The sequence below is a fragment of the Pyxicephalus adspersus genome, chromosome 6 (assembly GCF_032062135.1).
Source record: "Pyxicephalus adspersus chromosome 6, UCB_Pads_2.0, whole genome shotgun sequence".
NCBI classification, from domain to species: Eukaryota; Metazoa; Chordata; class Amphibia; order Anura; family Pyxicephalidae; genus Pyxicephalus; species Pyxicephalus adspersus.
The window spans coordinates 2,632,436-2,660,314 of record NC_092863.1 but is presented as its reverse complement, the minus strand read 5'-3'; the positions used below and the strand labels follow the sequence as shown (position 1 = coordinate 2,660,314).

Genomic DNA, 27,879 nt, shown 5'->3' with positions numbered 1-27,879 from the left:
TGTATTTCTATAATGTAAACCACTGCTAAGTGTATCACTGCATTAAATAATAAAATAATAAAAGATAATCATCATTTATTCTAACAAATCCCCATGGAAAAAAGGGGTTAATTACTAAAGCCAAAAAAAGAAAAATAATTATAAATCCTAATTTCACCCAAGTTTGCAGTCTGGATTTAGTACTTGTGTTGTCTAAGGCCCGGTTGACAAAACACTATGTTGGCTGTTCTCTATGCCGTGTTGGTGTAGTAATTAAAAAGATTAGATGATTTAAGTTATGAGTTCAAATCTAATTGAAATACAAAACTGAGAGTTCTATGTCTCTTAGAATTTGTAGGAGTAATCATGTTACTACATAGAGTATTAGGTGTCAATGATCACTTTTTTCTTTGGTCTTGATGTTAAAAGCGCTGCCTACAAAAACCCGAAGCCTAAAGGAAAAACATTTTTAAAGTCTCATCATTCATCCGGCATAATGCAAATGTTTTGTATTTTAGGGGTCAGTCTGCCAAGACAATCACTCCCAAGCTTTGCTTTGGTGCAGGGGTTTATCACCCTCCTGTTATAATCTTGGTAATGCCGAGTGGCTGGTTCAAATCCGGACCTTTTCTTCTGAATTTGTAAAGGGTAAGCCATTTCATGCCAATTATCATGTTGATCAACTAAATCTCCATGTTTAGTGTTAAAAACATTAGAGCCTTAATAAGATATAAATATTCTATAAAAGTCCCAGTTTTTCTGCCAATTCTTCATTGACTTAAGTTGCGGTTTAAGGGTCTGGCTGCTGAGTGCCAAAGCCAAATCTTTAGTTTGGTTTGGGGGTTAAGTAATCGGCCAAGAGACCAAAGGGACCCTTTAAATATTGAGTTCAAATCTGGATTCTTCTCTTTAAAATAAAGCACTAGGCAAGTTAGTACACTCAGTACTAGGCATCAGCAATCACAATTATTCTACTGATCCCTAATAGGAAGTAAATATATATTTATATATACATAGATATTTTATTGTTTAAGGGGACCACAGCTGGAGCCCAAAGTCCGAACTTTCACTGTGGTGTGGAGGTTTAGCAGTTGGCTAATCATCTGAGGGCGTCTGCTGAATTGCTGGTTTGAATCCAGCTTCCTTTCTTTGAATTTGTAATACTACTTTCTATTTGAATACTTTGATTTTTAGTGATTTCTAAGAGCTGTTTGGTTTAGTGGTTTGGTAGCTGGCTCCCAGACTTGTGCCTTTAGAAATTGCAGGTTCGAATCTCAGTATAATCTTCTAAAATTTAGGTATCCTTATACTCCTGAAATAGAAGAACAAACACATGAGATTTTGGGCAGAGGTGAATAGCTCAGTGGATTAGTGCGGTGACCCCAAGGTGATGCTGATCTGAGTTCAAATCCCTGAAAGAGCTAAAGCCCTAAATGCGAATTGATAAAGCGCTGATGGTTACAAGGTGTAATGGCAGAAAGCACCAATGGTACCAAGGGCAAACCAGAATGAAGCTCTGGCATCGTCTGCAGAGAGATCTGTTAAAAGCAATCGAACCAAATGCACAGAAGCCTGAAAAGTCTCAAAGGTGCCAGGTCCAAGCTGGAAGACATAGACAACCCACCAATCTGCCCCAGTCCCACATAAGCCATAGGTGAGCAACACCTGCTCACACCTGTGTACTATGACTGCAAGCCATTTCAAAATGTACATTAAAATACATTTTTATAGGTTTGCTTTTTGGTAAATCCTTAACTCCTATTGCATCTCCTGCAACTGATCTACTTCCTCTTTCACTTCAACCACCAGTCATTCCCATTGTTCCACTTACTTTTCACTGGGTCAACACTTGTTGTTCACTCACCATCCATCATCCACTTACCTGTGTCTCACTCACAGGTTCCACCAGCTCACTTAATTGGGGCATGCTTGTTCCTGGGATGGGGCCACAGGAAGCTCACCTGGGAACAGGTCTCAGGCTTGTCCTAGGATTAGAACTCAGGTCTCCCATAGACCAGTCAGCCACTTTAATCAGTGAGCTATTGCTGTTTCACATCAAACACACTCTTCTTCCTCCAGTTTATGGACACTAAAATAAAAATAAAAACCCATTAACAGATTTGCCAATATAATATTATACAAAAATATTGTTAATATATACAGCGCCTTACCATGTCACCTGTATATGGAACCAGCAAGCGGATGAAATGTAAATCAGGGTTTTAAATCCTTTGCTAATGAAAAGCTATCTGGGACTAATTACTTTTTTCTTATGGTCAATGATCACTACAATAACTGTAATTACAATGAATTGTCTTACTGGAGCAGCCCATTCAAAAAGTGGGAATTATTTTGTTTCTGGCTGGGATTTTCACCCACAACCATCTCTGAGAGTTACAGAAAATGGCTAAAAAGGGAAAATAAAATTCTACAACCAACATTGACTTGCTGATGCCAGAGGAGAATGGGTGGACTGGTTGGGGACCGGAGGTTTCCATCTCTGAACATAATACACATACAACCCTGAAGCAAAGGAAAGAGACCATGCTGGCTCCCACTCCTATTCGCAGATATCCGATACTGGAATCTGCATGGAATTTGTCCAAAATTAGACAGAGATTGCCTGGTCTTAGGACCAATGAGTTCAGCACAATAAATTGCCTCCACAGTCACCAGATCCCAATTCAGTAGAGGAAGAATGAGAAAATTGTACCATGAATATGCAGTTGAAAAATCTGAAACTGCATGATGCTATCTTATCAATATGGACCAAAAATCCCTGAGGAACATTCCATCATGATAAATCTATGCCGTGAAAAATGATGGCGGTTCTGAAGGCAAGGTGTCCAATCTGGTATTGCATAATTCTATATAAGCAACCTCAACAGGCAGGGGAGTGGATCTTAAAAAAGTCTTACACCAGGATTTGAACTCAGGTCTCAATATAACAAAGCAGAACACTTATTCCAGAGCTAGCACTCTTGCTGCAACACAAAACTGCTCCATCTACTACATTTAGGATATTAACAACTGCACTGCCATTCAGCTCAAAAAGTTGCAGATAACACATGAGATATAACTTCCACCCATTGAGATAATGCCGCTTATCTATCACAAGGGGGATCATTCTCCTACTTCCGAAGTACAATTGGTAAACAATTTGATAAAAGGAACAAACACATCCTCTATAACGCAAGGTTTAGTGAATTTCGGAGACCTGCAAACTAATCTCACATTAAAATATCACCCATATGTAGAACAGCTGTAATCTCTTAGAAGCAGATCTCTAGCGCCTTCTACCCTGGTTGGTGACCCTAAAGCCGCATACACACCTGCAATTATTGTCGTGGGAAAGGATCTTTCCTGATCCTTTCCAACGACAAAAGATTGCACGATGCATGAACATACAGCATGTTGTACATACAGCACCGTTCTGCTCTATGGAGAGGGGAGAACGACGGAGCGCACTCAGCTGCGCGGTCTCCCCCTTCCCTTGCATTACGATCCTTCGTCGTCCATTGTCAGTGGTTCGGACGATGGATGATATCGGCACCGAGCTGACTATCGAGGGAGAACTATTGGACATGTGTATGTAGCTTAAGAACGGTCCCATCGCTTATTGAGAGCCAGGAACTAATCCAGCATGGTTGTACACATGTATAACCACTAACACAAACATTAGAATAAAGCTAGTTTATTACGTGTGGGTATAAATCTATTTTTTAGGTTTGGTAAAAAATACAAAATACACCACTAGGTTTGTGTACAACCATCCCCCATCAAAGAGACACAACAGAAAGTAGGAAGAGATCTTTTAAATTAAGGATATTCCCCTCTTAAGTTGGCAACTACAGTAGGTGTCTCCATTGTAAGATTTTTCCTCACCTTTTTTTGGGGGACAGCTTTTTTTTTTTTATTTCAGATGTCCCTTAACTTCTTTTCTCTAAATCAGCCCTTTCTCAACATGGGGAACACTTAAAATAACTTTCAGGTCTTTAGGGCAGGGGTTGCCAACTGGTGGTGCGCAGCTCTGGTCGGTGCACCCCCGAGTAGGGTCAGGAGAAGGACCCCGCTGGGGGGATACATTGGCTAGAGCCGCGGATCATGTCCCCCGCACGGTTCTTGGCTCGGGGAAGTGGGCGGGCTGTGTCTCTGGCTCAGTTCTGCGACGGGAGAGTGGGCGGGGTTATCCAATCATGATGTCACTATTAGGGAGGGTTATCCCCCTTTGAGTGACACTCGGCTCCCAGAGCATGTACGGTCAGGAGCCGGTAACTTTAGTGGTCCGCGGGACCGAAAAGGTTGGCCACCACTGCTTTAGGGGATCTCTGCTATAATTACTATATCCATAGCTCACAGTATATTAGTGTGGTGGTCAGTGGGAAGAATTCCTCTTACATTGCTGGCCATTGGGAAGAATGTCACCCTTACAGATAGCCAAAAAGATCATTGGTGTCTGCTAACCTGACCTGAAAGTACAAATTGCTCAAGGAACCCCTAGCAAGCTCTGGGTGAATGCAGATTGAGAAACACAATGGTCAGAACAACATATCAAGGGGCACACAGTTATAATAAAAGTTCCAGCCCCAGTGATTTCTCTTTGGATGATTTGCACAGCGATCTCAGCCTCTCATCATTAAGTTTTGCACCCCAGGGGTGCATATTACTAAGCAGGATATCACAGCATCCAATTACTGAGCAATGTACATATTAATATGTGTGACCCGATCAGTCCTGGAAAATACCTGACCCTAAACCAAGAAGAAAAAACATCTAAAGTATCAAACTATCTATATGACTAGGTAATGAAACATATATATAGGTGAATGAAAAAAGGGCTTCAGGGGATCGAGGGAGATGGGTTAAAAAGCTGCAGTTCCACTTTACTTAATAAGACAACAAGTCTCAAATCAAATCATTTCTCTATTAAACATTAAAAAATTTGAAGTTCTTTAACTTTTCCTTTGCAAGTGTCACATCCAATCAGCTGCACAAACACTCAATACAAAAACGTACTTCATTCTCTACACACAACACTTCCAATCAATTTCATGAACACTGGAGACCAATCAAATTTGACGCAGAATAATGGAAGGGAGGAAATAACAGTTTATTGGACCAGCACATAATTTCAACACATTCGAGTGTCACAAGTGCATTTTTGTATTGCGTCAGGCTTAAACAGTATCGTAGACTTTGCTAAACATCATCGTCCCTCCTCCCCCACCCTCTGAACACCCCCCGCCTCCCTCTTCCAAACAGCATCAGTAACACGACCCAACACATTGTACTGTGTATGAATGGAAAAAGTGAGGAAACAAAGCTTATTTGGAAAAAAAAATGCCCCGGAACAGACACAGGCCTTCCGCCGTCACTTTCGAGCACCAATCGGCCACGGGCGACATATTGGCTAAAAAAAATTAAAATTGGAGAAGGAGGAGGCAACGGCGTACGCTCCACTTCCTAGGCACCGTGCGGTTGAAATGCTGGTGGAGGCTTTGTGAAGTTTGTAGTTTGTATCTGCGCTACAGGCAAACGTAGAGACCGAGGTCTAATGGGTATCAAAAAGAACCAGCGGAGGTTTAAACAAAAAAAATGGTAAAAAATTAAAAATGGACAGGGAAGAAATGGATGCTGTTGGTCTACCCTGAGCAAATGGAGAGAAAGCCGTTTTTCTAATCTTTAGAGACATACGGTAATGACAATGAAGCATCTGTAACAGTTACATATAGAGGCACAGCCCACAAGCTTGATTAAAAAAAAAAATCTATACAATCTCTCTGCTGCTGCTTCCACCCCATATAGTCTAGACTTATAATAATTATTATTACCATGATACAAACCCCCTTGAACATATGAAAAAAGTACATTCTATTGACGCAATTTTTTGGGTGGGGGAGAGGGGGCGAAATGTGGAAACAAGTCCAATAGAAAAGGACATTTGTTTTGGTTACAAAGACAAAAAAAATGCGCCAAGCTTGTATATCGCTTGTGACGCCAGTAAAACATAGCAACACAAAGTAAAAAAGGAAACGCTTGTGTCTTAATAAAAAAAAAAAAAAAAACCTGGTCAAAAAGAAAAAAAAAACAACAACATTGTGTTGTCATACCACTATTTTATTCCAAAAAAAATATTTGGCATTATTTGTTATTTTTTTTTCTTTTTTCCTTTTTTTTTTTTGTTTTTTTTTTACTCCTGAATAGTTTTGCAGCCCTGAGATGTGGCGATTTCCTCCTTAGGATTGCAGGGCTCTTCGACACCCCATAATGCATTGAGACGCATGGGCAAAGTTCAGCTGTTCCAGCGCTGCCGCTGTCAGGCCGCGGCTTGGCGATTGCTTATTTATTTTTTTTCCCTCTTGTGATTTGGTTTCCACGTTGCATCTCGTTCACCTCCTTGTGTACAGGTTGATACCAGGTAGGGTCTTTTTAATGGTACCAGACCCGGTAACATAGGATGGCGCCAGCGGTCAGCACAGTGAACATACAGATGTTTAGCACCAGGGACCTCCATTCTTGACTGTCGTTTTTGTCGTCTGCAGCTGTGGGTTTGATCTTGTCGTTTGTATCGGATGAGGGGTGGGTCTGGTCCACACCGGTGGTTCTCCTACGGATTTCAGTGTCTTGACTAGTACTGTGAAGCAAAGAAAAGAAAAAAAAAAAAAAAAGGTTAGAAACAAAACTCCAAAATAGAACCGGTAAATACACATATAAAGCTGAACATTTTTTTTTTTTTTCTAAAAAAGGTGCACTGGGGTACCATTTGTGATCCCTCCTCTAAAGAGGAAGGGCCACCCTTTATCCCCAAACCCTCCGAAGCGAGGCTCCAGACGGGCTGGGTACTGAGCCTACCCAGTCGAAGCTGGGATAGAACGTTAAAATAAAAAATTACCCTTGCAATGGGGCATTCACAGCACTGCAATGGTTAAACGCTGAATGTGGTTGGGGCCTCCATGTCATCACCTACAATGCAGCATTGCTAGTCTATGCAATGACTCCATAAAACATGTGGCAGATGGAACAACCTCCAGAGAAGCTACTTTAATTTGGCGGTAATAGGAAGAAGTCTGCATCACCGATATAGTATGAGCAATACTGACGGGTGTATAGGGAAAAACACACTGCAAGGGTCACTTTTAGTTTCAAGTGGCGTTCCCCTTCATGAGATGGCATATTGATATTTGCATGACTTCCACCAAGATATAGCTCACTACTTGCTACAGGGGAAGTGCATTTTTTATTTACAGAAATGTACCAAAAATTAGATTTTGGAATTTGAATACTACCATTCCAGGTAATACCGCCATAGTGTTACCAGTATCATTATTGTATGTGCAGTGGGCCCCTAACAAAGCTACACCTTACAGTTCTAGGGTAATTTGGGGATTTGTTCCAGCATCACTGGTAGATGTATTCCAAGATTAATTATAATGCACAGTAAACATCCCAAACCACCACATCTTCCTAATACCCACCATTCTATTGGAGGCTGGGGAGACGGGTGGGCTTTGCCATCCGGTAAGCTTTCCTCCACCACGCTGACTGCTCGTCTAATCACTTCCTCCACCACTTGTTGCGGGAAGAACTCCGGCTGCTCGATCATTCTGCCGTTGAAGGTGGCCTCAGTCATGCGTTTTGGAGGCCGGGGTGGAGGTGGGGTGTGTTCGGGAGGGGGGTCCATGTCCTCGTTAGACAGTTCTTTCCATTGCTCCTGTAGAACAGACAACATTTAATTATATGGGTACTGCATCACTTTCTTCTGCCTACCTCCCTTTAATAAACCCTGTCACCTTACAAATATTAAATGTAGTACAACAAAAAAAAAGTATTTTAAATGCTTTCCACAAATTATATTTATTCTTTTGCAATGGGCACGTGCTGGGAAATTTGTCTACTCTGAGTCAATTCCTTGGTACTGCCTTCGTTCTTTCCAGAAATTTAAAGTGCTCTTCTCTTCTATGAGTGTCTAATTATTGGGTGCTTGGCCTGTATGCTTCAACCCTCCTCTCTTCTCCCTATATTTCCAACTCTCCCAACTTTTTAAGTAGATGCCAGGAGAAGGTGAAGGAAAATTCCATAATGTGTTACTTAAATTAAACCTCTGTCTGCTGGGGCTGCTGACATGCATGATGGTGGCAGCCAACAGCAATCAAGTTACAAATAAATACCATGCACAAATGATCCTATATGTGCACAAATATTGACCATGAAGACTGTGGCTGAAATTATCTGGTGAAAAAGTCTACATAAAGTTATTATTACATACTACTTACATTTGTGACTTGGTAAAAAATACTCCCCCAGCCGCTCTCTGCTCCTCCAATGACCTATCAATGACTTCCTCACTCATAACCTCATCACATGCACGGATACAAGACTTCTCTAGAGCTGCTCCGACTCTCTGGAATGGTCCTCCTCATCCTATTCGGCTTGCTCCTACTTTCTGCTCATTTAAAAGAGCACTTAAAACCCATTTTTCAAACTTGCCTACCCGTCTTCTTCTGTCTTTTGAAACCACCACTACTTCCCACCACTACATATCTCTCATCCTATTGTGTGTAAATTACCTCACCCACTAGATTGTAAGCTCTTTGGGGGTAGGGTCCTCTCCTCCTCTATCACTGTCTGTATTCATCTGTCATTTGCAACCCCTATTTAATGTACAGCGCTGCATAAATCCAGTTTAATAATAATATTAAGTAAATAGCCAATATATTCGCATAAGCAAACCTGTACTGAGGAATCTCCCATAATGAATTTGGCCCCTTCGATGACGGCCAGGTAAGAAAAACGCAGCTGGTCTGCCGTCTGGATGAGACCCATTCTGTATTTCCTCATGTCCAATAGAACTTGTTTTATGTCCACCGAGGACGGGTCTTTCCGTTTGTCCATCTGTGTGAAAGACGAGGTAAGGTTAGAAATATGAGTGCAATGCAAAGAAGATTTTCCCTATTAAAGCATCAAACACAAAATATTTCAATTAACATTTTTAAAATTCATCAGTGCTGAAAACCTGTAAACACCTGAATATTATTTTATCATTAATTCTTTCTTAGCTGTGTGATTTTCACCACACAGGGCTCAATTCATAAAAATAAGGGCCTTTATTTTAGCCAGGTGACGGTCACTTTCAAATCTTACTGCACTTGTAAGTAACTGGACCATCACTTCCACCGGACCTTTCACACATAACACAAGAATTATCCTACAATATATGGTCATACGACTAAATGGATTATATGAGCTTGTTGGGCATTCAAGGCAATGACATTCCTTTTTATAATAATATGGAGTTGGCTGTTATGCCAGCATCCACGTTTCTAAGAAGGTTTTTCACAAGATGTGGGATTTAGTATCTGACCCAACAAACAGGCACAGATGTTGGATTAGCTCACAACCAGCGCCCCAATACAAAGGTACAATGCAGCATTGCTAGTCTATGCAATGAATCCATAAAACATGTGGCAGATGGAATGGCCTCCAGAGAAGCTACTTTCAGTATCAGTAGGGTTGAGGTCAGGGCTCTGTGCAGGCCACTTGAGTTCCTCCACGCCAAACTGGACAAACAACATAATGCTGATGTGCGCAGCTACAACATCTTCCACTCCTCCGAATGTGTGTTTGTGGTAATTTGTACATTTGTGAGGTCAGGTACTGATGTTGGGTGAAAAGATTTAGCTGTCACTCTCCATGCAGAACTCCATGCAGGGGCAGGTCATTACTAACATGCTCATATAGATGTGATAGTCCAGGGTCGCTAAAGTGTTGCAAAAATATGCAATTAATATGCAATAAATAAATTTATTTTGAAAGATCATTTGTAGACAACCACTCTATTTTCCATCTAAATGCAGGTCCACATGAAACTCACCAGCAGTAAGCAGGTATCAGCTAAGCAGAAGGTCCCCGATCGGCCGATGCCAGCACTGCAGTGCACCACAATAGGCCCGTGTTCAGGGTTAAGGCACCCTGATTCTCGCACCTTGAAGAGGAAATTGAGGAATGACGCTGGAGACTCAGGGACACCAAAGTCTGGCCACGTGGTGTAATGAAAGTGCAGAATCTCACGTGTCTCTCGTGTCTGCAAAACAAATCAGAATAATTTTATGACCAAAAATTCCACCTAATTGTTTTCAATTCACTGTTTGTGTTGCCAATAAGTGATCCAAAATCCAAAAGCCTTCCAAATAAATTGTTTGAAATGTCAGCAACCCCCCTTGCTCAATTTTACAGGAACAATAGGGAACACAGCTTATTGTCATGGCCCAAAATTAAACTGATGGTGAGGAGGAGGTGCGGTCACAGGGGAATATAAAATGCCTACTGCAGTAAAGAGAAGCACCAGAAAGGAGAAGTAAATTTAAATTGTGGAGTGGAGTATGACTCCAAGTGGGATTACACTGCATGCAATAGCTAATTTGCTGTCCAGATAATCATAACGCCGTCTCAACTGACTTTATTGAATAGGAATGCCCCCCTACCATAACAAAACCTAGTGTAGTACTATGCATATTGCATGGGATATATAACATATGAGATAAGTTTATATAACATATGAGGTAAGTCATTGAATTGTCAGGATATTGGGCATGTAATGGGCTAGTAAGTTGCATAATATTTACTCAATAGATGCCTGTTCCACTATTATTATTACACAATATTTATACTGTGCCAACATATTACGCAGCATTTACAAAGTCCATATTCATGTCACAAGCTGTCCCTTAAATGTCCCTACCATGGTCAGATGTCAATTTTAGGGGGAAGCCAATTAACCTAACTGCATGTTTTTGGAATGTAGGTGAAAACCTATGCAAACACGAGAACATGCAAACTCCATGCAGATAGTGTCCTGGCTGAGATTCGAACCTGGGACCCAGCCCTGCAGAGTGCTAATCTCTGAGCAACCGTGCTGCCCCACTATCCAAATGGTCCTTATCACACTTTACTTATCAAAGTGTTTGGCCCCAGGCTTCTATTTAGCACTGCGATTCCTTCTGATAGTTCCACCATCATTGGTAATGTAGGGGTAAGATCCATGAAACGAGGCAGGAACCAGGTATCCACATTAAAATGTTGGGTGCAGATAACTATCTGGCAGTGGCAGCCTGACCACAGATTAAAATTTAGCAGTGGGACAAGCATTATTTGGGTTCTTTTACAAGAATTGGTTTATTTAATGGAGGAGAAGGGTTATTAGAACACCAGTTTTTATGAAACCTGTGAAAGAAAATGTCCACGTTTGATCAGCAGCTGAATGGTTATGGCAAAGTGGATCTGCGGCTTAGTAATGCCAAGTGTTGGCTACTCACACCACGATTCTCCAGCTCCAGCATACGGATTGTATAATAGGATTTGACGTCTTCAGACAGGAGAGTCAATTTCAAGTTTGCGTCCTCAAACACCATTGGGCTGTCCTCTCTCTTTGGCCAGTACTGCGCACATTTGATCTGTGGGATGCAAACAACAACATTAGGACACTGAGAAGAGAGATAAGGGTGAGTTGGACCTACTTTGGGAATACAACAGCTACCACAGTTCTGAAAAAGCTTTCCACAATGTTTTGGAATTTGTTTAAGGGAACCTACCCATTTCTGGGGTCACCAAACTGTTGTCCCAAGGTTGATCACAACTGTCTAATATGTTCTTGCATGCAGTAGCATTACTAGTATTATTCACTGAAAACATGTCAATCATTTGCAGGGGCACCCATTTATTCTGGACCACATAGCTTGGAATAGAATACATATGGTACATATGTACAGACTGGTATGAAAAACATTTCAGAGTCCACCAAAGAAGATGAATATTAGGCTAATGACAGTCAGGAAATGCACACGAGTCACTGATGCCTTTCCTCAAAGATTTCTGGAATTCCTGACTGTACAGGATGGGCCTTCATTCTCCGTCTGGTTGGGTAATATCTATTTCCTGCTGTCTCCCCAATGCCGGTTAGCTCTTCCTATATCTTATATCCCACCATTCCCATTCAGAGCAGTACAGTGTTATTTTACTTACTAGCCTTTAAATCCCTTTTAGAGGGTGGGGGTTAGGTGATTCTATTTTAAGCAAAAATATTAAAAAAATAAATCAATGTTCAAATAAAAATGGGATTATCAGTTATTTATTGTATTATTGTGATTAAACAAAAAAAAGTTTACCATTAGCCGTAGAAACGATTAATAAAAAAAAGAGATAGAGTTTTCAGTTGCAGGAAAAAAATTAGGTCATCTTACATCTAGTGACACAAAAAGCAAATCACAAATGCCAAAGCTCTTCCAGCTATAGCATTAGCAAAGGATCCCTGAAGGTGATGATTGTGGCAATTAACCACAGACAATAATACAACCTCTGAAAGCATGACAATATTATGTTTGCACTCTTAGGTTTCTCTGTGGCTCAGGTTCCCATTGTACATTTGTCTGACAATAAATAAACACACAACATTTTACACTTACTGATCCCTTCTCTATGACTCGGTTCAGCATTACAACCCCACTGCTTTTCTGTTCCCACACCATTTCCCAGAAGTGACCGCATGTATTCGGAAGTGGACCCTGTTGGAAACAGCAAAACTTTAATATATATATATGGAGAACAATGGCAACACAAAACAATGGAATAATTGAAATAAAAAATAGGCATGATACATGTATCATGTATAAGTATTAAAAACAATGCATTTGGGCATACAGCAGGTCACAACAGGTCACCAACCTTTCACACCTCACAGACCACTAAATTCATAATTTTAAATCAATTTTAAGACCAAACAAAAAATAAAAGTTATCAATAAGTCAAACTATTTGATGTAATTGCATAAACACATTAAAGAAAATACACAGGTCATACTTACCTAAAAGAGCATCTGAAAAATAAAACAATCGCATGAGAATCGTTATTTGCGGAGTGGGGTGACTGTTGTAATGGTGGAAACAATACTGAAGCGTACGGCTCGGCAGCGGTTGCCTCATACAACTTAATACTACACTGGCGTCACGCTCTGCCTCCCTTGTTTTTCCGTCTCTAGTACAGTTTGTGAATTTAGTGCAATATAAAAGTGAAAACTATCATTCAGAATATAATAATTTATAAGAATATTATTTTTGTTTTATTATTATTAAAATTTGAAAATGACAAATTATGTCCAAATTTTTCTGTGGACCACTGGCTGGTGACCACTGATCCACCAAACGAATGAGGCATGAAAAGATTGGCAAAGTTTTAGAAAACATAAATACAGTAAAACAATTACAGTTTCCCAATACAACTTTTATGCATTTGCAATGAGTTTTCAATACAATTTAGTCACAGATTCTGGTAAAATTATCCTCGCCAAATACATCACACAGATCCTGGAGGCACCCCCAACATAAGGGTTAAAGCTAGTGCATGCCTGACCATCACACCTATATGGCCTCCACGAAATTTTGAAGTGTGTCTGTGTCCATTTGTAACCTGAGGAACTTATGTGGGAAGAAGACCTGACTTCCAATGGTTCTAAAACATTCTATAGGTGATCAGTAGGGTTGAGGTCAGAGTTTGGTTTAAGTTACTCAAATTCTTCTACATCAAACAAGTCAAACCATGTCTTTATGGAGCTGGCTTTGTAGACATGAGCCCAAGCAGAATGAGTCAGATCTTTGTCATGCTGTCAGTTCAGTGCATAACAATTGTCAAATATGTTTTTTCTATTTTGTAGTTTTACCATTATCCTTTTTTTTGGGTTGAAGACAAAAATACTTTTGGCCATATATTGTTGGTAAACTTTAAAACATCTGGAATAAGCTCTAAACACTTTATAAAAGGTTGGCAAAATAAGTTTGCATTTCTGCTGGCTTTTAAATGTGTTAGGGGAAAAATGCTAGGAGATAATAAGAAACAAGGTCTCTTCTGCTAATAAAATTCTTGCTCTCTCCCCTAGCAATTATGTTGAATGCCTAGTTTCCTGCTGCTTTCTGTGGAATAATCCCATCCCTTAATTTAATATTGTGTTTAGGAATCAGTGGCTAGAACCACAGAATGCAGCGGAGGGTGAAGACATCTACCATTCCCCGAAGTGTATTAGGCTGCAGATTCTGCCTAGGGTCATAGGCTAGGTACATACATGAAATGGTTCTCGTCCAATAATCGGCTCAGGGCTGATATCGGAGAGAATCTTGCATGTGTACAGGGCTCGTCGTCCATCGTCCGAACGACTGCCCTGGCGCATCCACAGACGATGGACGACGAACGATAGTGATGGAGGTGAAGGGGGAGAGAGTGCAGCGGGGTTGCTGCTCCATCAGTCTTCCCCTCCCCGCTCCATAGAGCAGAACGGTGCCGTATGTACAGCACTCGTTCATGCATGGTGCAGTTGTTAGTCGTTGAAAAGGATCATGAATTTGTGTGTACATAGCCTTAGTTCTTAAAGACAGACTAGTTCAGATTTATCACATGGCAGAACGGTTTTAAAGCTTATTCTGCATATATTTTTTATTCCCTGGTTCATCGTGCAATGCTGTCATATCATGGGTGGCGGAAGGAGCTAGCAGGGGTGCTGTACATAGTTTACTGAAAATATGACAGAACATTGTGACAAGCTCACAGTGTGCATCAGAGAAAGTAACAAAATATTTAAGAATCTCATTAACATGGAGGGTTTCTTTTCAAGTAAAAAAGTAGCTTTAGAAAGAAACCCACCAGGACAGAAACATGGGAACTGCCACTGTCGCCTACCTGTGTTAGTATATAGCTGCGCTGAGCTTCTTCCATCTTGATCAAACTGGCATTAATGTAATCATTGTCTTCTCGGTGAAGCTTAATACGGCTGTGATCGACTGTGAGATTAAAAAAAAAAAAAAAAAATCACATTATAATGGGAATAAACAAATTAGTCATAGGGATAATCCCAAACACTCACTTAAAGGTATATTCTTTAAGTGTATCGAACCCCTGGATCCTGGAAATCACTGTCTATAGGACAATAAATGAAGGGAAACAAAATGTTATAAAGTGATCCCTTGAAAAGTTGGTAAGACGAAATCTTACTGCTCAGGTGACAACTGTCTAAGAAGGAATATATAATCATATTGGAGTAATGCCTTCTCACCTCCAGAACCGAAAGTGAAGGGAAATCCCACCTATTTGCAAAGGATTCTGATATTTGGAGATTGTCTAGGATCTTTGTTATTCTTTAAAGTAGATGTGAATTCAAATAATAAAACCTCCTACACATTTTACAAGAATACAAGATTATAATGACATTTTAAAATCATTTTCAGTATTTTAAAAATCTGCAGTTTTTATTTAAAGAAGGCACCGATGGCACCCACCTCAATGCAGGAACTGCAATTTAAGTGAGGATGGCGAGGGTCCAACCACAACCTGCTGGTTTGGATGGAAATGGAGAATGTAGGCCAGGGATATGTTGGAGAGGGATAAACTGAGTAAAACTCCTTCCTACACCCCCTAGATGTAAATGAACATTTCCCCTTGAAGCTAGCCCCAGGTGTTTTTTTAATTACTGGAATTCAGCTTTAAACATCTGCACCATAAAGGTTCCCCTGCACTGAATATTTGGTGAATATCAGATGTACTGATTTATAAAGACAAAAGTTAATGTTTCTGATCATTTGTCACCTTTTCCATGGTGGTGACAGGTTCACTGTCTGAAACTAGAGATATTCTCCAAGGCATATTAAATAATTATTGTATCTATCAGGATGAAGGTCAGGAGAACTTGCACCACCAGACAGGAATGGGGCTTCTTGTGCAAAATCCGCAGCAGGTGTGTAATGTGACGGAGACATAGGGATCATTAAAAAAGAGAAATCTGCTGATTCTTGGGGCCCTGTGATGTCCTTCTCCAGAGAACACTGCTTTCACATCATTGCAGGACAACACAATTTATAAACCTATTTACATACAGGCCTTGGACTTGCTCCAGTTTCCTGTGTATACACAATACATGTGTGGACATGATGAAAGGCTGCTTATTGTTGTCCTTGTTTGCACCGAGAGAAAGGACGGGTTGATAAGCAAATATCCTCTATATTAGGAAGGACTCTGATCAGCTTTAAATATTTATATCTGATTAGTGAAACAAGAAGCAGAGAGAAAGGGAGAGATAGTGCATTGGAAGTAGATCCACCCAAGCGAAGTAATGCAGGACTAGACAACATTTCAGATAAAGCAACTCTGTATTGACTAATCATAAAACAATGATAATGTAATGCAGAGAATGAAAATTGAGTAACATAGGGGCTTCCCTTCTGTTTATACATCCAGTAAATTTGGGTGGGGGGAATGCATGGGACCTGCAGGACCAAATACAATTCAGCATTCATAGTGTATCTCCCCTGATGTATTTGTGCAAAGCAATAAACAATTACAGATGTTCACTTCATTTACAAAGGAACATGGGGGAAGGTTTGGGGCAATGGGATTGCCAAATAATAAAAGGTTGTGCACATAATAGCGACGCAGATGTTCAATGGTTCAGTGCTGAAACTATGCAACAAGTAGAAGATAATCCAACGTGGCTTGACACACTTCTATAAGGTACCCTAGCCCCTAGGATTAAAGAGGCCACCCACCCATAAATGAATCTCCCCTACTTCCCCTGCACCAATTCACAAATTAGGACAAAAAGCAATTTTTATTCCTCCACCACTGGAGAGCAATTCAGTGTTAACACCTTTGCAGCAACATGGCCACCAGAAGAAGGACCATCCCATTCTGCAGCCCCGGAGAAGAGAAGATCAGGTGTGACCAAGGATTCAGGTAAGTAAAGGAGCTTTAAAAGTTTTCTTTTTTTACATAAGCCAAGTGATAAGTTGGAGGTGGTGGAGGTTGAAAGGTAGCGGGGCAGGCAGTTTCCATAAATCAGATTTTATATAATTCAAGTAGATTTAGACTACAGAACAACCACCATATTTGTAATTTTAAGCTTACCCCCCAAAGCTCAGCTGAGCCTAACGTTCAGCTTTACCTTACAATAGATTATGGCATTGGCATACAAACCACTATATTTCTGGCACAAAAAAAGGATCAGCTCCATTCCGTTTTATGGGTCAACCCCTAAAATCCTGTTGACGTTATTCCTGTTCGCAATGGCTGAACATATAGAAAGTTCTTCCACCTTTATCACACAAACCTCAGTTTTTCCCACCTGCCTACAAAAGAGTTAAACACTGACCACTAAATTTAGTTGGCCCAATAAGTGAAAGTGCACTATACTCACATGGACTGACGTCTCTATAGCGATTGCGGGACTTGTTCTCGGGCAGTCTCGCCACTTTGCACGGGAAATCGCTAGCTTCATGTCGGATTTCCTGCAAGACAGAAGTACGGGAAGCAGTTAGAATCCCTGGAGGCATTAGGTACCAATGATAAAGTAATTGGGCTGTCCCCCCCGAGCTCCCCGCAACATGTAATCTGCTTTCCTTGGCAGCGAGGGATTTGCTAGTTTTGGCAGGAATATCTCTGAAAGGAGGTTACAATTAAACAGGAACTATTTCGGGTAACATTAGATATTCCAGACAAGGAAAAGAAAGATGCTTATCAGTGAATCTACGGGAAACATTGATGACCTACTGAATAAATCAACCTGGCTTAAAGACAAAGAAACAGAGAAATATCTAAAGAAAAAAAATGGGTTTGAGTAAAGAATAACAACCAAACCATCTCTTGTACAGTGATCATTTGTAGATTAATATTATTCCTTCATAAAATCACAGAAAACAGATTTTATTAATGCAATAAATATACTTAATAATCCTATTTACTTCCTTTAAAAGATTTTTGTGCTTTTTGGAAGTTTATTGAGAAGAAGCTTTGAATCTTAATACTTCATTTGGTTAGCCTTTGGGGTCAGTGTTATGATCTGGGGTGCCTGTATGGGTAAGGTTATAATTTGGGGTTCCTGTGGGGTCAGTGTTATGAGCTGGGTTGCCTGTATGGGTAGTGGTATGATTTGGGGTTCCTGTGGGGGCAGTGTTTTCATCTGGGGTGCCTGTATGGGTAGTAGTATGAACTGAGGTGCCTGTGGGGACATTGGTACAATCTGTAGTGCCTGTAGGGGCAGTGTTTCGATTTGGGGTGCCTGTATGGATAGTGTTAATATATGGGGTGCCTGTAGGGGCAGTGTTTCATGTTGGGGTGCCTGTATGGATAGTGTTATAATCTGGGGTGCCTGTGGAGGCAGTGTAAGGACCTAGGGGGCCTGTGAGCACAGTTTCATGATCTGGAGTGCTTGTGAGGGGGGGCAGTTTAAGAGTCTGGGGTGTCTGTGGAGGCAGTGTTATGACCTAGGGGCCAATTGTATGATTTGGTATACCTGTGGAGGTAGTGTTATGATTTTGGGTTGCATTAGTTAGTCAGGTCTAGGTTCATTGTGTGCCCAAAAATTCAGCTGACTCCCCAGATATATTGAATGACCAGGTTTCTCCATCATGCAAGTTTTTTCTTCTCTGGTGACATGGACAAATTCCAAGATGGCAATGCCAGAATTTATCAGGCTCAATTTGCAAAAGGTGGGTCCAGGGACCCTGAGACATCATTTTCACACACAGATTGGGTACCACAGAGTCCAGACCTTTGCCCTGTTGAGAAACTTTTGGGGTTGCAGAAAACTTTACACAGCGGTCTGACTTTCCCATCATCAATACAGGATCTCGCTGAAAAATGAATTTAACTCTGTGTGAATATTTTATTTAGTTATATTTTATTTATACATTGTGTCGGGTACAGGCGCAGGTTGCTCTTCTTCCTAAAAGAACACTCTATAATCTTAGTCCGAGAAAGAGTTAAGCCAACAAGTAAAGGATGTTTGCGGAAGTGAAGGCAAGCTTCTTCCTCCCATAGGGTGACTGGTGCGTCATTTATGCAAATCGTGACCTGTAAGGGAAGCATATCGGAGAAGGATGAGGCTGAAGCAGGAAGATTGGGCAAACCGCAGATTTTCTGCAAAGTGCAATGTCAGCTGCTGCTCTCGACTGCAGGGTATGCTCATTGACACAAGACTACAACGTCTCCGGGCCTTACTTGTGTCTTATAGAAAGCATTGCGGTCTAGAAAAATACAAGAAAAATTCTTGAGATTTTCTAACTAGCAGAGAAGGTCCTATGTCTAAATATAACCTCAATTCTGAACCTCGGGGGAGATGCTAATGTGCAATTTAACTGATCTCCAGAACCAATTATATGGACTCTCATAGCAAAGGGCTATTGAGTTTCTGCGTGACAGCACTGACTAGTCTTGTCACTTGGAGTGTGCCACATACAAACAGGTAGGTAGGTGGGCATATGCTCCTGGAGATAGGTAGAGAAAAGCAAAGCTTAATGGGCAAAGCCACAAGTAATGGAAGGTCCGTTGTTTCTTTGCCCACCTCCATTATCATGGCTTCTTGATTACTGCCTGCCCAGTTTAACGGGCAAAGCCACAGGTAATGGAAGGCGTACCGTTTTGTTGCCCACCTCCATTGTATCATACCTACTTGATCATGGGCTGCACGGTGGCACAGTGGTGAGTGGTGTGGTGAACACTATCTGCATGGAGTTTGTAGGTTCTCCCGGTGTTTGTGTGGGTTTCCTCTGGGTACTCCGGTTTCCGCCCACATTCCAAAAACATGTAGTTAGGCTGATTGGCTTACCCCAAAATTGACCTTAGACTGAGGTAATGACATATGACTATGGTAGGGACATTAGATTGTGAGCTCCTTTGAGGGACAGCTAGTGACATGACTATGGACTTTGTACAGTGCTGCGTAATATGTTGGCGCTATATAAATACTGTGTAATAATATTAATAATGGCCTGTTCATCTACAATATGTTAGGAAAGTTCACATTTCTTAAATACTTTACCAAGTGCACATAGGGTCCCTGTTCCTCCTAACAGTGATTTGTACATGCGGTACATACAGAAGACACTATATCAGGTTTAAACTGCCAGGAATGTGCACTGCAGCTTACAGCCCTCAGCTTACAGGGCACAGCAGAGATTTCTAAAGATAAAAACTTTTTTGTTTAGTCCCAAAACTTTAAAATATGTCTGATTGCAGACAGTACTGCTGGAGAGCAGCAAGTTCCAGCACGTACCTGTAGGCCGGTCATCATCGGATAGCACGGAATGCAGCAAGCATTCCAAAAATCCTCCATGGAGTACCAGGCTATGAATGGGATTTATTTTCACTTCTTGTTACGTCAAATAAGCAGGAAACAACATTGATTAACTACTACAGAGAACTCCAGAATGTTTACTATGTGATCAAGTTTGTATTTTACTTCTATGCTACTTAGGGGGTCTAAGAATATCGAAAATTGGGGGTCTAAGAATATCGAAAATTGGGGGTCCCAGGACAAAGGCATTCGGGGATCTAAAAAACAAAGCAAAAATGCCCTGGTACATGGGGGGGGGGTCCCAGAACACTGATAATGGGGGTCTAAGATAATAAACAATTAGAAGTGTCAGAGAGTTAAAAACCAAAGCAATGGCACAATGATAACGGGGGTCTCTGAACAAAGACACACTGACACTCAAGGGTCTCAGAGCAATGACACCGACATTTGGAAATCCCAAAGTAATGACACACGGACACTTACGAGGTTACAGAACAATGATACACTGGCAGATGGGGGTGCCAGAACAAAACAGACTGCTATCAGTGGGTCCAGAACAAATATACACCACTTAGGGGTCCCCAGAACATTGACACCTGGGGATCCCAAAGCATTTGCCAACTGATATCCACTTCTTGGATTGGGATACAGACTCAAGTGAATCTGTTTAATTTTCCTGAGAAAAGTGACTTATCTCAGACAGGCAACCAACTGCCCATTTTGGACGATGGGGAAGGACAAACTAGAACCTATGCATACGAGGCGACCATGTCTAGAGCCTCCCCATCCTCAAAGATCTGCAAAATAAAAGCTTTTATTCCCCCTAACAGCTTAAGGAAATAGTGTCAGCAAGTTGCAAATGCCCTTTAAACAGCATGAACGGTTACTGGAAGTCAGCTGGAAATTACAACAACGGAGTCTTTTAAGTAGCACATTAAGGGGAGGCTTCATTGTGTTACTATTCCTGGAAAGCAAATCGCTCAATACAGATTTACATCTATTATAGAGCGGTCTCCTGACAGCTGTGCTCACTGGGTCCTTGGTGCACGAACGCCTATCAGGAAGCCATCAATAAAGAACATCCATAAGGGTTTTTTCTTTTTACACACACACACAAACATAAATCGTATATATGTGCCCTTGTCATCTAAATGCCCCTTTTACACATCACGGTCACATGATGCCCCAGTACTACCGTGTTTCCCCGATGATAAGGCAGGGCCATCAAATAAGACAGCCCCCCCTTTTTAGGGAAAAATGAAAAATAAGCCCCCCCCCCCCCCCCCGCAAATAAGCCACCCACCGATTACTTACCAGAATCGGGTGGTACGGTGGGTGACTCCGTGTGTGGTTCCTCCGTGTGTGCCGCGCCTCTTCATGAAGAGGAAGTGACAGGACTGCAGTGCGCGCACGTGACTCCGCCCAAGCAAACACAGGCAGCTTCCCTCATCCCTCCCTAACGGAGACTGCAGGAGTTTGTTCAGGATTTCAGACAGGTTTTTTTTTGCTGTGAGCAATACCACTCTATATACGGTAAGCTTTAGAATGGGACATTAAATGGTACAGTATATTATTGATTACAGTAGAAGGGGACAATGATTGGCACAGATTGATCAGAAGGGGACAATGATTGGCACATGATTGATCTGAAGGGGACAATGATTGGCACATGATTGATCTGAAGGGGACAGGAATGGCACATGATTGATCAGAAGGGGACAATGATTGGCACAGATTGATCAGAAGTGGACATGAATGGCACATGATTGATCAGAAGGGGACAATGATTGGCACAGATTAATCAGAAGTGGACATGAATGGCACATGAACAATAACTGTGTACTGTAGTCTTCTTCATGGGTAAATAAGGCATCCCCCTGAAAATAAGCCCTAGAGCATATTTTGGCCTTCAAAAAAAATAAGACAGTGTCTTATCATCGGGGAAACAGGGTATATCTTCCCATTAAGAGATTTCGGAAAGTGATCACATCATTGCTTGCATGACATGGACACTGCCTATTGGCTGTCCAGTGGCAGGGTCCTCCATGAATACAAAGGAGAAGACTTTACCGGCAATGGTAGCGCCACTAGAAGACTAGATTGTGCAGGTGCATCTGCAGTGCTGGAATACCTATCCTAGCACCAGAAACAGCATCACAATATACTAAATCATGCAGGATAGGTTAGAGAAATTTAAGCTTTAAGTGGGTGCTCACTCCCAAAACAGCTTCCACAAATGCAAAGCTGTGACTAGCTCATTACTCAGCAATGCTTTGAGCAGTACTTGTTCTGTACTGCCGTGTTTCGATTTTAACATGGCCTGCAGCATTCAGGTGGAGCCGGCCTGTTCATCGCCCCAGCCTCCGCCAGGAAGGGTTTGGACGGTCAACGGGGAGCTTTTCGAAAGCTGTGTAGACGAAGCATAAAAGTGCCTTGCAGCTACTTTCCGACATCCTGCGTCCTGAAGACTGGATGCATTCACCTAAAAATTCTGACTGCTGCAACACAAGTCGAAGAGCTACCATCCAAAACTATATTGAATAGGAAGGGGAATGGCTTCTCTGAACTTTTTTTATATATATATATATATTATATATATATATATAATACTGCTGTGTGAGGAGAGATTCCCACACTTCACCAAGACATAAAATCAAGTCTAGTGAGGTCACAGAGAGGCACCAATGTCAGACCAAAAAGCTAGGACAATGGCAGCTACTACAGCAGCAGAAGGGTTATTAATATTATTAATATTATTATTAAACAGGATTTATATAGCGCCAACATATTACGCAGCACTGTACATTAGATAGGGATTGCAAATGACAGACGAATACAGTGATACAGGAGAGGACCCTGCCCTGAAGAGCTTACAATCTAGTAGGTGGGGGAATTTCACACACAATAGGATGGGAGATAAGGGTTTGGTCTAAAACACAATCCCTGCCTGCAGCAAACTTGATAAATTATGTTATGGGATTGAACTTCCTGATCAGTCCCACCACCATCAGAGCAGGCAAAAAAAGGTTTGCAAGATATTGGGATTCATAAAGTGGCAGGGATTGTGGGCTAGGATTAAACTTAAGCAGGGGGTGGAGGTTGAACTTGGGCAGGGGTTTAATATTGACCTAGGGAGGGGTGGGGTTTACTATTGACCTGGGCAGGGGTGGTGGTTTAACCAGGGCAGGGGTGGGGTTTACTACTGACCTAGGCAGGGGTGGGGTTTACTATTGACCTGGGCAGGGGTGGGGTTTATTATTGACCTGGGCAGACTTAAACCCCCAGATAAAGCTAGGGCTGCAAATTCAAAGGTTTCCACATAAAGACAAGCATCAATCTGACTAATACAGGGTCACTAAAGGACGCAGGACTTTCATACTCTTAGCTGGGAACCATTTCCAACCAAGTCAGGATCACTTTAATGTGCGTCAGCAGGATTAACTGCTAGATCTGACAGCTGATCACAATCGCTGCTTGCAATAGCTTCCTTGGCTTGCCCCGCACTTCTGCCAAAAGAGTTCTGAATGAAACCAAAGAGGAAGGGGGTAGAGCAAAACATTTCCAGCGAAGTGAAAAATGGGCTGTGATACAAGAGGAATAGAGCGAAGAGCGTGCATTCCACAAGCACACAATCAGCTAGAATAGCAGGGCTCTCACCTCTGACAGAGCAAGCTCAAACTTGTTTTATATACAAGGGAATTTTGGATGCTGTCCAATGTTTGCAGAAGTTTCTCTGTAAGCGTATAAAGAAACAAATCACGGCCAGGAGCTGAAAACTTCACAATGGCATGGAGTGTTTAAAAAGAATGCTAACATGATAAAATTCTCTATGCCCATGGACATCAGTCAGCTCCACATCATCATTTCTGCAGAGATGGCCCAGCACTGGATGTGTTGTCCGGTAGCAATAGGAATGCACCATGGAAGGTGGCTACATCTTGCATTTGGTAGAAACATGCAGAGCCCCCCTATAAAGGAAGTGCAAATTCAGTGCTCAACCCAGAAAATTTTTTAAGCCGGGTGGGAAGAAATTGTAGGTGGGTGGCAGCCCCTGTATTGTGACCAAACTCTTTAGTAACCACCCAAAAACAGCTGGGTGGGTGCTGAAAAGTGCCGGGTGGTGCGCCCAGCTAAAAGGGCTTGGGGAGAACCCTGAAATTTATTTTATTGCATATACGATACAAAATTGCTGCTGGAAGGTATAGTGATCACCACATCAGAACCCTCTGAAATGTACCTAGGGCCACAGGATTTTTTTTTTTTTGCATAGTTTAGGTAATACTTTTACCTCTGTCTGGTATAGGAACTTTTCCCATATATAAGATACATAATAAAAAATCAGAAGTAAGACTGGCACTTTTGTAACAGTCACAATAGGTGTACCAACATTGGAGGCAGGATCTACCTGCCTCCAATGTGACAATGTGAACCAAAATATGACTTTTCATGGATGACTTTTTCATGCAAAAATTAAAATTTTTTTTGGAATCCCCTCAGTCCTGGAATACACTGGTATGGAGGAGGTTATTCATGTTTTTTGGAATTCCCCTGCATTTGGAGTTTAAAAAATGGAGCAAGCGTGTTCCAGGGTTCTGGGAGCTCACCGAAGCCTCATGCAGTGTTCTCCCCGGCTCCTTTTAGTGGGGTGCACCACCCAGCATTTTTTTAGTAAACCACCTGGCTGCTTTTGGTTGGTTACTGAAATGTTGGGTCACAACTGAAGGGATGCCACTCGCTTTCAGCTTTCCCCCACCCAGCTAAAAGAAACTTCAGGGGAAAATACTGCACGAGTATATAAGAGAGCCGGTGGTGGGATGGCACAGAAACAAGTGACAAGATCCTGCAATGCCACAGGCTGTCGAGCATGCTTGCCGTTGGAATAAGATGACTTTTGTAGATTGCATTATTTCGATGGTGGAATCTGTTTACTGATTGGCTTGTTGTCTAGCAGAGCCCCTGGACTGTCCAAGGATGTACTCTAAGCAGTAACCTCATTTGTCAAGGTTGCACTGACGCAGATGACAAGGTAGACAGATGGGCAGGGGCAGATTTAGAAGGTCAATGACACATCCTGAGGAAATGGGTGTAAGGCAACGGTACCACATAGGAAGGGAGGGGTGACTGGGAAATAAGGAAGAGGTCAGGCAAGTTTCGTGAATTTGGGAAATAAGAAATGCAACATCTGCAATGGCTGGCCCTTGACAGTCCTTATCGATACATCTGGAGGCTTTTTGTTTTAACTCCACACAATAAATGCTGCAGAAAAAAAATACAAGTGCAGAAAGAAATGCAAAGCAGCGAATTAAATTCTGTTATTTATTCTGCAGAAAAAGAATCTTGCTGATCGCAAGTGTGTGTGTGTTTTTTTTCTGTTTGTTTACAAAGAATAAAAGTGAAATACATTAAAAAAAGATATTTTGACAACAGCCAACATCCTCCCTATGAAACTCATTGCCTACTCTTTGGTCGGGCAGAATTAAACAGAATTCTGGTGTTAAAAACAGGATATGGTTTTCAAATGACGAGATACTTTGCTAAATATAACCGGTTATCACATGTACCACCTTTCCTTATAATGGGGAAGCGGATGATATGCAAAGCTAGCTCAAGGTACCTTCTGTGCATAGCTCCTCCAGCAACACAACAATGCATTATGGGCACTTAATTATTAACGATCCAAAAGTGGGTCAAGGAACCGATTTTGTGCTGAGCTCAGCTTATTTGCATATTGAAGCTCCTCCCAGGCTCAGAATAAACCAATAATATGAAGGCAGAAATATTTTAACTTATACAAACCTCTCGAATATCATATTAAGTTAATGTCACTTCAAGTCATTTTAAATCTGCAGCTTCAAAAACAATCTTAGGAGATCCTGGAACTTTATTTGGATTCTTCCTGTAACCAGCTGACAATGTTCTGTCCTAGTTTTTCAAATGTTCTCCTGCGTTGTCACCCTGTGGCTGCAAGTAGGATATAAGAGATGCAGCAAAACATGGCGATGGTTCAGTTTGGGGTCACATCTCCTTTAAACGATCTTTTCAGCCCATGACATTAGATTATTTGGTGTAAACATGAATCCCCAATGCCGGCATTCTCTCATGTTACAAAGTCTGTTCTCCATGTTTTGTTTTGTAAAGAACCGGCTTTAACCTTCAACACTTTCCAAGTAAAAAGGCTGTGAAATCTCTTCCCTGGAAATACGTTCTGCTACGCTACAGCTTATCAGAAATAAAAAAGGGAACAAATGCAGCATTGAGCCAGTAGCATGGCGGCCCTGGGCTCTGCACCCGGGGATTCTTAGAAATTAAATTCGCAGCAGAAGAGATTCACGCTAAAATTATCCGCCGTTCCCGGCTCTTCTATATTGAAGTATCGGCTTGCTCTGCAGTATGAGAGGAGGAATTACGCTCGGGTATCGTGGCCGGGATAACTCGATGGATTGGTTTACAGGGAAAAGTGTGCTCAGCAATGTTTGTATGTGAACACAAAACACATTAGTGACCACAGTGACAACACTTTCTCAGAAGAGACGTTATTATATCATACTCACTGCATGCAGATTTTAGTCTTAGCCTAGGATAGTAAATGACACATTGAAGTAGATGAATTCCCAAAGTGAGGGGCATTTAGGTAGATCATAAAGTATTTTATCCTGCAATGGCTGCATGGTATATAGGACGGTGGCAATGGTGGAAGGTCCATGTGCCGGCGCTGTTGCCTACAAAGATATGTGATAAGGTGACAACATAGGAGGGCATCCAGGGGACAGAGAAAGGTTGCGTACATACATCTAATAATGGAGATGTATCATCATGCTTGTCTTAGGCAAAAATCTGGCATGAGAACAAAGGTCCTCCGACGTAGTTTATCAATCTGTCCTGGTGGATTCATGAGCGACCAATTGGGAACTACCGCTTGGCACTGCTATGGAGGAGAGCACAGCAGGGTGCCGCTTGCTCTTCCTTCCTCTTCACCTTTCCATAGAACAGAACGACCCTGGAAAAATTATTTCCATCTTTGAGGGCTGAATGAAGGAGGGTTTCAATGTTAGGATGAATTTCCTTTTTTAATCGGAACTAAAGTCTTTACAGAATACAGGATGAGGCAGGTGGCTATGGAGAAAGGGACAGGCGATGTCCCTTTTGCATAATCGGCAATCATGGCTTCCCAATCACGTGGTGAATGGATGATCTCTGGCACATTACGGTCATTCAAGATGGCCAAAGATTCGTCTCTAGGAAGGAGAAAAGAAGGAAAATGGCGGCACCATGTGCAGGTTTAATTTACTCTAAAGCAGACCTATCATTTTATAATAGCTAATAAATGCAAGTACCTGAATGTACCCCATGGCCTGGGGAGACATTCTGAATAACACAAGCCACCGATCAAAGCCCGGCTATATCCAGGAATGGGAAGTACGAATTCCGGACCTGGAAAATGTGCTGTCCTAACAGCAGCCATTGTTTCCAGGGTGGTAAAGTCTCGTTAATGTCTGGATCTAAAATTAATCACACCGGGTAATGACTCACAAGATGTCCGTCAGATGGCTGTATGTGGCATTCACCTACCTTCTGCAGGACAGTTACATAGAAATAAAGGATGTTAGAGTAAAACAATGAATACTGGAATATACGTAAACTGTTCGGACTGGCTTGGTGTTCTCTGTACAGCACTGCGGTATATGTCAGAGCTATAGAAATGTATAGTGTGTGACTGTGGGGGGACATTAGAGTGTCAGCTCCTCTGTACAGAGACTGATGGGACTGGCTCAGTGTTCTCGGTACAGCACTGTGGTATA

The 27,879-nt window shown here is 41.7% G+C and overlaps 1 protein-coding gene and 1 long non-coding RNA gene across 2 annotated transcripts in view; both read right to left on the bottom strand.

The window, feature by feature from the left end:
- Positions 1–745: 745 nt before the first annotated feature.
- LOC140332440 (uncharacterized) lies at positions 746–2,624 on the bottom strand. The gene is made up of 2 exons (XR_011921123.1): positions 1,862–2,624; positions 746–1,291 (listed from the first exon to the last, which is right to left on the bottom strand). It is a non-coding gene; the product is annotated as an uncharacterized lncRNA (long non-coding RNA).
- A 2,444-nt stretch (positions 2,625–5,068) lies between these two features.
- Positions 5,069–27,879, bottom strand: part of PTPN1 (protein tyrosine phosphatase non-receptor type 1) — a 36,193-nt gene continuing 13,382 nt past the window's right edge. The window contains exons 2-9 of the mRNA XM_072414142.1: positions 17,204–17,294; positions 14,698–14,798; positions 12,438–12,536; positions 11,292–11,429; positions 9,851–10,060; positions 8,710–8,871; positions 7,455–7,690; positions 5,069–6,613 (exon numbers count right to left, since the gene is read on the bottom strand). Of these exons, the coding sequence (XP_072270243.1) occupies positions 6,409–6,613; positions 7,455–7,690; positions 8,710–8,871; positions 9,851–10,060; positions 11,292–11,429; positions 12,438–12,536; positions 14,698–14,798; positions 17,204–17,294 (1,242 nt within the window). The 3' untranslated portion in view covers positions 5,069–6,408. The remainder of the gene's footprint in view (positions 6,614–7,454; positions 7,691–8,709; positions 8,872–9,850; positions 10,061–11,291; positions 11,430–12,437; positions 12,537–14,697; positions 14,799–17,203; positions 17,295–27,879) is intronic.